Source organism: Malus sylvestris, chromosome 7, assembly GCF_916048215.2.
Source record: "Malus sylvestris chromosome 7, drMalSylv7.2, whole genome shotgun sequence".
NCBI lineage: Eukaryota > Viridiplantae > Streptophyta > Magnoliopsida > Rosales > Rosaceae > Malus > Malus sylvestris.
Genome location: NC_062266.1, coordinates 21,310,466 through 21,323,746, shown reverse-complemented (window position 1 = coordinate 21,323,746; position 13,281 = coordinate 21,310,466). Strand labels below are relative to the sequence as shown.

The following is a 13,281-nucleotide window of genomic DNA, read 5'->3' as shown; positions in this document are numbered from 1 at the left end:
AAGGTTTGCATTGTCATACGCTAATTTAAATTGGGTTAGAGTTTTGTCTATTGTGAAGAGAGTGATCCACAGTCATGTGGCTCCGGTTCCATTATTAAACAAAATGGGGGTGGAACTTGGCTCAAAGTTACCTAACACCACGACATTACATGTAATGTGGTTTTGATTGTCAACATCCGCGTTCATGAGAGAGACCCATACTTCCATGAAAACAACACTTCGATCGACCTGTAAAGTTTTTTTTTCTTTAGTTGAAATCCTTTCTGGATCTCACTCTCCGAAGTCCAAGGACCAAGGAATCCAGACCAATCAAATTGAATCCGACGAATTCCATTAACTCATTCTGCTGACCCATCTCACATAAACCAAAGTCTAAATCTCTCTTTCTTGAACGGTCCGGATTTCCTGATCCTTAGGCTCCTGAAAGTGAGATCTGAAGAAGATCTCAACTCATTTTTCTTGATCGTTCACATGTCACGTAATCCAAATGAATACATTGAAAGTTGAAATTCAAATGAATACATGAAATTATGCAAGTTCATAGCAATAAGTAGTTATTACTTTAAGGATTTAGGGTTAACATACTAATTTCTTGTTATTTATTTTGAGCTCATAGTTATGATTTAAGGATTTAAGTTCATAGTTCAATCATTGTCACTGTAATCAAAATACTATTTTCTTGTCAATAATTTTGAGTTGAAGATTGACACAGAGTACAAGACACTTGAAAAGGCTTATAAAACCAACACATTACAAATTCAACTAACTTCATATGAGACATATCTATATTTAGAAAGAGATTTAAACTTGAAATCTATCATCATCCCATACCACTGGAGCTAACAAGGGCGGCATGAGACATATTTACCGTGTGATAGATAGAAAACTAATGCCTTAAAAAAGCTAAAACAACTGTGGACTGATTTTGGAAACGACAAATGTGTTCGGTTTTGAGCTTGTACTATTCACTTAATCATAGGCAGTGCTAAAGAAGCTCCTAACCACATTGCCACACAAAATCTGCAAAACCTTCTTGTTGTTAAGCCCTACACATCTTGGTGTTTTGAACTGGCTAGCAGCAGCTCCTTGAGCTAGGTAATGGATTAGAATCTTCTGGAAGGTTCCCTTCTGAAGAATTCGAAGCTCGAGTGGGCCTATGGTGTTGACCTTGCGCGAACTCATGTATCCCGCATCAACAAAAGCTTTGTCCAAACAGTTGCAGCACTCGCTAAGAACCTCATGGGTTGGTTCACCATTGAGTTCCCAAAATATGACATAGTGACCAGGATCTGTGGACAAGTCCACATGGCTTGAGAAATCAACAACTTCCAACTTTTCTGCAGCTAAAAGCTTTGCAGCTTCTTCGACGGATAGCTGCAAATCTTTTTCAGTGTTCTTGTCAATGTTGATTGAAGGCAGAAGATTGCTCCGGCACACGAATTTGAGCTCTGGGGTTGAGTTGTAGAACCCCACAACTTTCACAATATCCCCTAGTCTGTAACGGTACAAACCTGCATATAAATTTGATTAGATTTTTAAACACAACTACGGATCTTTTGGCTGAATTCATGCATAAATAACAAGATTTCTGTGATGGAAAAAGAAGGCATGGTGTATAAAAGTTGGATTATCTATCAGTCTACGTTGACGAAAAAAAATTCAGTGGGGTTACAGAATCACCTGCAACACTAGTGAGGACCACCTCATACTCTTCACCAACTGTGACTTCAGTGAGTCCCACTGGCTGCTCACCGCTGCTGTTCCTCAGAGGGATGAACTCATAGTACCCAACATTTGGGATCACAGCAAAAGTAGCCAACTCAGGGGGCAATTTTGGGTTGACATTTGCCCCAACCCATCCTTCAGAAGAACCATAGTCTGCACTCAACAATGGCAACTCCCCTGCATAGTGCCTCAATTTCTTCAAATAAGGCTCCATGGACCCTGTCATGATCCCATAGATGTACTTGACATTGGGAAAAAGTGCTGGTATTAATCCATACCAATTACTCAATCCGGAACATTTCCCATGAATCAAATCAGCCAATTTAGGGTTCGGGCTGAGCAGTTTTGAAACAGCTGATCGGATTGATGGCTCTGTGATTCGGTCACTGAGGACCCCGTCTCGAATGTCAGCACATAGTTCTTCCCACACCAGCTCAAAGGTTCTGAATGCAAGGACAATGCTGTGAGCAAATGCTGAAGATATCATCTGAACTTCGTCCCTGAATATTATGCCACACAAGAGATGGCAATACAAAGATTGTTGGAAATCAGGGCCGAATATTACTTCGTCAGGGCTGCAGCATTGAGATTGCATTGTTTTCATCGTGGTTTTGAACTTATGATTGCGGTAAACGTTGGTGGTGGCAGTTCCGACTGGCAAACCACCTTGCGTCTTGAACTGCTTGCTGCTATAGATGATCTGCAGAGCCCTTCCATTCGCAATGGGGTACTCCCTGAACAATAGGCATAGTTTTCGATCATCAGAAGAATTGAAGGAATAAAATTGAAAGATGAGAAAGTACTAACCTGTTTTTCCTAACAACAGTATCGAGGATAATATAGGATTAGGCGAGAAGAACTACACAAATCATCGGACTAAACCTAGTCCCAAATCCTCTGGACACCCACAACAAGCCAAAAAAAGGAGCATCGATACCTGTTTCTAAACGCGAAAGAAGTTTGAAATATTTGCATGGTAGTTTCCATCAATTCGTCGGTGAAAGGCAGGAACTTTGGCCTTCCCTGAGTAGTACCAGAGCTGCATATGTTGTACAACATCTCAGAAACCGAAAACTTCTCCAACACAATAAAAAAAAACAAAAAAAAAAAAAATCCAGTCCAACGGATGAAGCAACAAAAAAAGAAAACTGATGGATTTCGGAACTTGAAAGTACCTCACTGAGAAGGATCGGACTGGTTTCCCAGTGAGGATGGGAGATGAATCACCCTCTGCAATTCTCTGAATATAGGGGTCCAAATCCTTGTGAGTAACAAGCGGCACACAAGCCTTGAAACTCTCTGGATCAGTTCTTCCATTCAGTCCTAAACCCTGCAAGTACTCCGCGGATCCGTTTTCTTCCAAAATCTTCTTCAGGGTTTTTCTCTGAACCCTCTCAGCATCCTTCGTCATTGCTTCAAAGTCCTCTATGCTTTTCTCCATATCGAACTCGTCCAACTTCTCCAACATCTGCACAGATTCTGACTTCTACAGAACAAAAATTTGTTCAACACCAAAATACAGCTACATTTGAAATAATCAATATTTAGGGTGGCAGACAGATATAAAATGCTATGAGAAGGTAAAAAAATAATGATAATTCAGATGCTCAGACACCTGTGAAGAAACAGTTGGGGGAATTCAAGCAACTTAGTGAGTGAAAGTAGGAAGAAAAGTACCTGTGACTCGAAGTCTGAGGGAGAGACAGAGGAAGAAGAAGAGAGTCCTCTGTTCTTTGGGTTTATAAGGGATGATAACAGTCATAGAACTTGATGTAGTTTATTCTTGAGTGAAAGTAGAGAGAACATGGTTGCTGTTTTCTTTTTGTAGAGAGAGAAAGCAGCAAGTGAAATTTTAATTTTTGAGAGGTTTTGGGGGGTTGGGGGGGGGGGGGGGGTCCAAAGGCTGTGGCTGAGTGAAGACTCTTGTGTGGGTGGAATAATATATAGAGCCAAATTACCCAGTTAGCTATTTTATTTTGGAATTTTCATATGATAATTTTTAATATTTTGGGTGACGAGTGTACGCGACCTAATTTTTGTGTGAATATACATAGGAATAAGGGGTACATGCACCTCACACATGCAAGTTTTTCTTGTAGGGAGATATTAAAATCATTTTGCACCTCATACACACTGTACACACTCATGTTTGATCATGCTTGTAGGGAGATAAATGTGACAATTATCTCCTTTTCTTGTATGGTAAAAAAATTAAAGTCCAACGAGTGCACGCACATTTTATTTACACATGTAGTTAGATAAGAACCCTAAACCGTTTTCAGATTAATGTACCCTAGTTTTTTTTTTTTTATCAGAGATTAATGTACCCCATGGTTAACAAAAATCATGTTTTTGTTTTCTTTTAAACAAAAAGCGAAAAATGATGTGTCTAGTATTTTTTTTTTGTTTTATTTTTCGACTATCAAAGTACCTACCTATTTTTTTTTTTGTTTTGAAAAGATTAGATGGAGATTCGTTACCTAGGATCTATCTTGCAAAAGAACGGAGAATTAGATGGAGATCTCAACCATAGAATACAAGCTGGATGGATGAAGTGGAAGAGTGCATCCGGCGTGTTGTGTGACCGCCGTATGCCATTGAAGCTCAAGGGAAAATTTTATAGGACGGCAATAAGGCCGGCGATGCTGTATGGCACAGAATGTTAGGCGGTGAAGCATCAACACGTACACAAAATGGGTGTAGCGGAGATGAGGATGCTTCGTTGGATGTGTGGGCACACGAGAAAGGATAAGATTAGGAATGAGGATATCCGGGGTAAAGTAGGAGTAGCCGAAATTGAAGGAAAGATGAGAGAAAATCGGTTACGGTGGTTTGGACATGTGCAAAGAAGGCCTACTGACGCTCCGATTAGAAGATGCGACTATAGGACAGAGGTTCAGGGCCGAAGGGGTAGAGGAAGACCTAGGAAAACTTTGGAAGAGACCCTAAGAAAAGACTTAGAGTACTTGGATCTAACGGAGGACATGACACAGGACAGAACACAATGGCGTTCTAAGATTCATATAGCCGATCCCACTCAGTGACTTAGATTTTCCAAGTCTCCAACCGAGAAGTTTTCCTCACTCGGGAAATTAAGGGAACACTACCTCAACCTACATGCTCCACTCACAAAGCTTCAACATACAAGCTTCAACAAAAGAAAATTCAAAGAACTTAGCGAAGAAGGCTTTGGTGTATTTAACACAATACGTTGAAATGAAGGAAAGCTTATTTATTGATATCCCCGATAAGTTACAAATATGTACATATACTTGAGTCAAAATAAACAAACAAGAGGGAGCCTTCACAAAGGTTGCTTAGGAGAAGTCTCAGCAGTCGGTAGAGCCCCAGAAAGAGAAGGCAGCGAAGGGGGATCATTCGGAGCCTCAGTACTGAACAAAACCCTAGAAGGAGGAGGCATCAGAGGTTGATCATTTGGAGCTTCATTACGCGGTATAGCCCCAGAAGACAAAGGCAATAAATGCCTTTGGAACAAACCCACAAATCTCTGATGATCAAGTAAAACCTGACCATCAGATTCCTTCATCTGGTCAAGCTTCCTCTTCATGTTTGTAGCATAGTCATGTGCGAGCCGGTGCAACTGTTTATTCTCATGCTTGAGCCCTCTAATTTCCTGTTTGAGACTCATCACTTCAGTCGCCAATGATTCAACTTGGTGGGTTCGAGCAAATAGGCGTTGGGCCATATTAGACACAGAACCTGCACACTGAACACTGAGAGCCAGAGAATCCTTAACAGCCAACTCATCAGACCGTTTAGAAAGTAATCTGTTATCTTTGGGAGTGAGAAGGTTCCTGGCCACTACCGCAGTGGTCATATCATTCTTCATCACGGAATCCCCAACGGTAAGAGGACCAGTAGGGGAGACGAAGGATGGGCGCCATATGTTGTCTGGAGAAGGCGGGGTTGCCTCTTCAACAAGGTTCAAGTCAAAACGACGGTCGGAGGGGCCAGACATTTTCAAAGGTGTTGAAGAGAGAAGAGGTTGGACAAATCAAGATCTTAGAAGTGCAAGAATGGAGCTTCTACTGGTGGATATTCAAGTGTGCTTTGGAACTTAATGTCAGCCCCTATAAAAATCTGCACTCGACGAAGCTTCAGAAATCGAAGAGGCGCTTGCTCAGAAATCGAAGAGGCGCTTGCTCAGAAATCGAAGAGGCGTTTGCTTTCTCAAAAGCTGGGCTGCTCAGAGACCACGAGGGTCGATCTCAGAAATCGAAGAGGCGTTTGCTTTCTCAAAAGTTGGGATCTCAGAAATCGAAGAGGCGTTTGCTTTCTCAAAAGTTGGGATGCTCAAAGACCACGAAGGCCGATCTCAGAAATCGAAGAGGCTTGCTTTCTCAAAAGCTGGGCTGCTAAGAGACCACGAGGGCCAATCTCAGAAATCGAAGAGGCACCTACTTTTCCAGCCTTGTCAGCACCTGTCACACGCACACTTAGCTTTGCGGAAATTATGGGCATTCTGTCGAAGATTTCTGGCGAAGTAGAAAGCACATGAATCGTACTGTTCAATCACTCACTTCCCACACGCAACAGTAACTCATGGGTACCACAGATAACTTTGCCAAAGTTCTCTAACAAAGTTGAGACACGTGAAGCTTGCAGCTCCCGCTACATCGCTCTGACCAAGAAGGGTAAAAGAATTGCAAAGAAACAACACTAACAAAGTTTAGACACATAAATTTTGAAGGTCTAGCTACCATATTATTACCCACAAGGGTAAAGGAACGGTACCACTGCTGGATAATTGGAAAGTCTCGGTGTGTCAACCTCTGTGCTTCGTGGCAAGGTAGACTAGCAAACATGCCCAACCTTTACTCACATTCGAGAAAACACTCCCAACAGGATTGCTTGCTCTAAAATCGAAGAGGCACCGCCCTCCGAATCTCGAGAGCCAGACTCCCAACATGATTACTTTCTCAAAAATCGAAGAGAGGGTAAAGGAACAGTACCACTGCTGGATAATTGGAAAGTCCCTGTGTGTCAACCTTTGTGCTTCGTGGCAAGGTAGACTAGCAAACATGCCCAACCTTTACTCACATTCGAGAAAACACTCCCAACAAGATTGCTTGCTCCAAAATCGAAGAGGCACCGCCCTCCGAATCTCGAGAGCCAGACTCCCAACATGATTACTTTCTCAAAAATCGAAGAGAGGGTAAAGGAACAGTACCACTGCTGAATAATTGGAAAGTCCCTGTGTGTCAACCTCTGTGTTTCGTGGCAAGGTAGACTAGCAAACATGCCCAACCTTTACTCATATTCGAGAAAACACTCCCAACAGGATTGCTTGCTCCAAAATCGAAGAGGCACCGCCCTCCGAATCTCGAGAGCCAGACTCCCAACATGATTACTTTCTCAAAAATCGAAGAGAGGGTAAATGAATAGTACCACTGCTGGATAATTGGAAAGTCTCTGTGTGTCAACCTTTGTGCGTCGTGGCAAGGTAGACTAGCAAACATGCCCAACCTTTACTCACATTCGAGAAAACACTCCTAACAAGATTGCTTGCTCCAAAATCGAAGAGGCACCGCCCTCCGAATCTCGAGAGCCAGACTCCCAACATGATTACTTTCTCAAAAATCGAAGAGAGGGTAAAGGAACAGTACCACTGCTGGATAATTGGAAAGTCCCTGTGTGTCAACCTTTGTGCTTCGTGGCAAGGTAGACTAGCAAACATGCCCAACCTTTACTCACATTCGAGAAAACACTCCCAACAAGATTGCTTGCTCTAAAATCGAAGAGGCACCGCCCTCCGAATCTCGAGAGCCAGACTCCCAACATGATTACTTTCTCAAAAATCGAAGAGACACCGCTCTCCGAATCTCGAGAGCTAGACCCCCAGTAGGATTGCTTTCTCAAAAATCGAAGAGACATCGTTCTCCGAATCTCGAGAGCCAGATCCCCGTCAGGATTGCTTGTTCAAAAACCGAAGAGGCACCACTTTCCCAACTTCAAGAGTTGGATCTCCTTTGATAAAGCTTGTCTGTAATCTTCACACGCAACATCAGCTTTCCAGATACCACATACCACTTTTTCAAAGTGCTCTGACAGAGTTAAAACATGTGAAGCTGGCAGCTTCCACTACCGTGCTATGACCAAGCAGGGTAAAGGAATAGCATTATTACTTGATGTTAGGGAGACTCCTATATATGTCGACCTCCATCCCTAACGGACAGGCAGACCTGTAAAAATGCTCAACCCTTTCTCTTATCTGAGAGGGCACTCCCAACGAAGCCTTTCGAAATATTCAGCTTTCTTTCCCCCCGATAATACCTCTGTAAACAAGCTATACTAGAGCAAGAATATCTCATATCATCAGGGTTAAAAGCAAGAGTATCCCATATCATGCTTTTTCCCTGTCTTTTCCTTTGGCCTTGTTCTTACCTGCAAGACAAGGAGAAAGAGAGCAATCAGTCAGCACTTGGAATCAAGCTTCCAGCCAGGAACTGACTGCCTGGAACCCCTTACTTGATTACTTACCTGGCATTGCTCTCGAGTACTCATCTTCAACATCTTATGCTTCCAGGGAAGATACCGCATCTGCCTGAGGAACAGATAGGGCAAGTGAGAAGGATACAAGGAAGCATGTGGAGACAAGCGTAACAGCACACGTGCCGATACATCCACTACTCTGTCAAAAGCAAAAGTATCCCATATCAGCAGGGTCGAACGTACTCTAGATTTGATGGACTTGTTTTGACCCTCAAATTCTTCAGTCGGCCTTATACTCTGGAGGAAACCAGAAAACCCTCCAGCCCGGTTCAAGAATAAGCCTGTGGAAAGTTACTTCTTCAAAAGCAAAAGTATCCCATATCATCTCTTCTCATTTTTCTTCTCTTTATCCTTCATGCTGCCTGCAAGATAGGGAGAATGTGAACAATCAGCCGGAGCTCTGATTGCTTACCTTGTCTGTCACCTCTTTCAGCAGATCCCCTAGCCCGGCGACTTGGGGGACTCCTACTACATGGTTTGTATCGCGCTTGACCAAGCCTGAAACTACAAGTAAGCTTCAAGTGAAATTGATACATTACCTTGTGCATCTCCACCAGTTACAGATACCACCCCTGGATGGAGGAAGAGTACTTCCAGAGAAGATGCCACATCTACCTATGAGACAGATAAGGCAAGTCAAGACGATACCACACTCCGGTACTTAGAAGTTTCGTGGTTACGAGATCATTCTCCCACAATATTTCCTAATGTCATTTGTACTAAATCATTCACTTGTACTCACTAAAGGAGAGCTTGAACCTATGTACTTGTGTAAACCCTTCACAATTAATGAGAACTCCTCTATTCCGTGGACGTAGCCAATCTGGGTGAACCACGTACATCTTGTGTTTGCTTTCCTATCTCTATCCATTTATATACTTATCCACACTAATGACCGGAGCAATCTAGCGAAGATCACAAAAAGTGACCGTTTTTGCTACCTAGGATCTATCTTGCAAGAGAACGGAGAATTAGATGGAGATCTCAACCATAGAATACAAGCTGGATGGATGAAGTGTAAGAGTGCATCCGGCGTGTTGTGTGACCGTCGTAGGCCACTGAAGCTCAAGGGAAAATTTTATAGGACGGCAATAAGGCCAGCGATGTTGTATGGCACAGAATGTTGGGCGGTGAAGCATCAACACGTACACAAAATGGGTGTAGCGGAGATGAGGATGCTTCGTGGGATGTATGGGCACACGATAAAGGATAAGATTGGGAATGAGGATATCCGAGGTAAAGTAGGAGTAGCCAAAATTGAAGGAAATATGAGAGAAAATCGGTTCCGGTGGTTTGGACATGTGCAAAGAAGGCCTACTGACGCTCTGGTTCGAAAATGTGACTACGGGACCGAGGTTCAGGGCCGAAGGGGTAGAGGAAGACCTAGGAAAACTTTGGAAGAGACCCTAAGAAAAGACTTGAGTACTTGGATCTAACGGAGGACATGACACAAAACCGAGCGCAATGGCGTTCTAGGATTCATATAGCCGACCCCACTTAGTGGGAAAAGGCTTTGTTGTTGTTGTTGTTGTTGTTGTTTTGAAAAGATTAGTGTATCTACTTAGTACTAATAATTTTGGTCATTTTGCAAAATAATGTACCGATTATTAAATTCTTTGTTCCGCAATATAGGTAAATTAGTATAACATTCTGTACGTGTTTATCATGGATCCCGAGCCTCTATTAGGAGGCATATTATTAATATTTGGGAACTTTAACGAAAAGCTTATGGTATTGTTCACTTTAACGAAAAACTACATTTTTACACTAAAAAGTCAATCCTGATACTATTCACTTTACCCTTTATTTTGTCTTTATCGTTAAATCTCAAAGTTTTCAAGCCATTTTCATTAGTTTTCCTTTAATATTTCTCATGAAAAATATATTTCTTATTTAAACTAGTGAATCTACAGAATATAGGTATATTTGTCTAATATGTCGTACATGTTTATCAATTATCATGGAACTTCTATTAGTAGGCATATTGATAGGCACCCAATAAGTAGTACATCAGACTTTTGGGATGCGTAGGTATAGAACATAACCAGATCCGTAGTACCATTAAGGTATTGAAATATGTCCTTGATGCCATTCTAGTAAAGATGTGTTAGTGAGGAACTGTATCTTGTTAGGAGATTACAGCAAATGAAATTTTAGGTCCTGTACAATAGGCTAAATATAACCAAGCTCTAATCGCACTAAGATAGGGGAATTCTGATCCCAATATCTCTTCGTCAGCTTCCTTAGGATAAAAAAGGGTCTTTCTTAGGAACCAAAAAGCGAACGTCCCTCGGAGTACTAAATGACTTTGCTTCTTCTAGGAAGTTAAATCGACGCAACACTTTCTAAGTGTAGTTCAATTAGTGTACTAAGATCTCGTTTTCATGGTGCTCGATCTATAACCGATACAATACTTAGTCTTACCTAGATCCTTCATCTCAAATTCCTTCTCCAAGTGCATTGTAGTCATTTGGATCTCTTCAGAAGTTCCAATGAGGTTTATGTCATTGACATATGCTGCAATTATTGAAAAAAAAAATGTAGACATTCAAATTTCGGTGAAATAAATGTTGGCCATTGCATTAAAATTACATTTGTAGACATTGAAATTTCGGTAAAATAAATGTTGACCATTGCATTAAAATTACAACATCCGCTCATTTCACCTACATCATACACTTAATTCACCTACAACCTCCACCCAATCCACCTACAACATCCACCCAAACAAAAGGATGGTGGTAATTCATTGTCAAAGCCTATAAATAGGCCTCTCCATCAAAGGATCAAGAGAGGAAATTGACATACATTTTCTCTACTCTCAAGCAAATCCCGAAGGATCAAGAAAACCCTCTTCATTCTTCGTGAAATCCTTCTTCAAGATCAAGCCCCAACGGCCCTTGAAGAAAGTGTTCATCATTCATCAATCGTTCATCTAGGATCAAGCCCCGACGGCCCTTGGATGAATAACATAATCTGCAAATCTACGTCTTACGAAGATAGAATAAGAGGACTAAATTGTAAAAGAGATTGTAACCCCGAAATCAATACAAAAAATATTATTTTGTACACGTGTTCTTGTCTCATTCATCGCAGGAATTCTCGTGTTCACAAATTTGGCACGCCCGGTGGGATTATCTTTACCTCTCATCTCTATCTTCGAATCCGTAAAAGCATAAATGGCATCAAAGAAGGTTCAAGATGTTCTCGCAACCAATGCAAAGAACAAGAGCGTCATCATCGTAGGTGGTGTCACTTCGGGCGTCACTACTCAAAGCAAGGCAAGAGCTCTTTTTGCCGCCTTTTCCACTTCTGCATCAACTCCGCTGAAGGAACAAGAGCATCAGAGGCACGAGCCCGTGATCACCCTAGCCTCGCTAAGGGCACAAAGAGAGGAAAGCCCGAGGAAGTACTCAGAGCCCTTACTTTCCGATGCTGACTCAAGCAGCAACATAGCCATGCAAGTCATGACTATCGGAGCAACTTCAATCAAGGAGCAGCTGGCTCAAATGAATGAAGCGATCGCAAAACTCACATGGACTGTGGATGAGAAAGACTTGTAAATCGCTGCACTCGTCAACCAACTATATGCGAAGCCCGACGTGAAAGTCGAGCCAGGGGATACTTTAGTAAAGAAGGAAAACGGCGAAGAAGATGAGCCTCCGATGGAGAAAGTCGATGTGAAGCCGGAGCCAGACCAAGCAGCGGCACTCATAGGATCTTTTTCTATCCAGCAGTTGCAGGAGATGATCGCCAGCACCATCAAGGCCCAGTACGAAGGAAGCTCACATGACTCCGTACTATACTCAAAGCCTTACTCTAAGAAGATTGACGCTTTGAAGATGCTAAGGGGTTATCAGCCACCAAAATTCATGTAGTTCGATGGAAAGGGAAACCTAAAATAACATGTCGCCCATTTCATTAAAACCTGCAACAATGCCAGGACAGAGGGAGACTACCTTGTCAAGCAATTCGTGCACTCGCTGAAAGGTAACACATTTGACTGGTACACTGACCTCGAGCCCGAGTCTATCAACAGTTGGGATCAGTTAGAAAGGGAATTCCTCAACCGCTTCTACAGCACGCGTCGCACCGTAAGCATGCTGGAGCTGACCAGTATGAAACAGTGGAAGGATGAACCTGTCGTCGACTACATCAATAAATGGCGTTCATGAAGTTTGGATTGCAAAGATCGGCTTTTTGAAACTTCCGCCATTGAGATGTGCGTTCAAGGCATGCACTGGGGGTTATATTACATCTTTCAGGGCATAAAACCAAGAACGTTTGAGGAGCTGGCAACTTATTCCCACAATATGGAGTTGAGTATCGCCAATCGCGGGAAGAGGGAGTCGATCATTAACTTCAAGAAGGATAAGGTGTTTGCCCCAAATGTAGACAAGACCGGGAAGAAGCCCACCAAGGAAGCTTTCACCCTCAACACTATCCCCATCAAGACCTCATCTACGCCTATCAAGATCTCCTCTAAGACCAAAACAAAGGAGAAAAAGAGAAATGAGCCTCCTCACACCCAAGACAGGTACAAAAACACCTTAAGGGAGCTGGAGCAAAAGACGTACCTTTTTCCTGACTCAGACATGGATGCAATGTTAGACGACTTGCTGAAAAAGAAAGTGATCGAGTTATCGGAATGCAAGCGCCCTGAAGAGATGAATCGCGTAAACGATCCTAGGTACTGCAAGTACCATCGTATCGTGAGCCATCCTATTGGCAAGTGCTTCGTCCTCAAAGAACTCATCATGAAGCTAGCGCAACAAGGGCAAATCGAGCTCAACCTTGAAGACACAGCAGCAACACATACTACTACAATTGCATTTGGATATTTCAATCCTGTGCCTCTCCAAGTGACACCTGACCATTTTCGTCAATGCTCAAGCTGGATGGTACCTTCTGCATAACCATCACCGGGGGCAAGCGACCAAGATGCACATACCAATGATGAAGAAGGATGGACATTGGTGACCTACAAAAAAACAAGGAAACCAAAACCACAAGCCACAAGGCCAAAGGTGGAACAAGGGAGAA

The 13,281-nt window shown here is 42.5% G+C and overlaps 1 protein-coding gene across 2 annotated transcripts; it reads right to left on the bottom strand.

The window, feature by feature from the left end:
• Window positions 1-651: 651 nt before the first annotated feature.
• LOC126627789 (jasmonoyl--L-amino acid synthetase JAR6-like) lies at window positions 652-3,631 on the bottom strand. 2 transcript variants are annotated; one of them, XM_050297343.1, is made up of 5 exons: window positions 3,403-3,631; window positions 2,901-3,247; window positions 2,663-2,764; window positions 1,681-2,459; window positions 652-1,511 (listed from the first exon to the last, which is right to left on the bottom strand). In XM_050297343.1, the coding sequence occupies exons 2-5, from the start codon at window positions 3,191-3,193 to the stop codon at window positions 970-972; spliced, it is 1,716 nt and encodes a 571-aa protein (XP_050153300.1). In that variant the 5' UTR covers window positions 3,194-3,247; window positions 3,403-3,631; the 3' UTR covers window positions 652-969. The 2 variants fall into 2 exon arrangements, with proteins under 2 accessions (XP_050153300.1, XP_050153299.1); XM_050297342.1 differs by having other exon boundaries at window positions 2,901-3,211.
• Window positions 3,632-13,281: the final 9,650 nt, after the last annotated feature.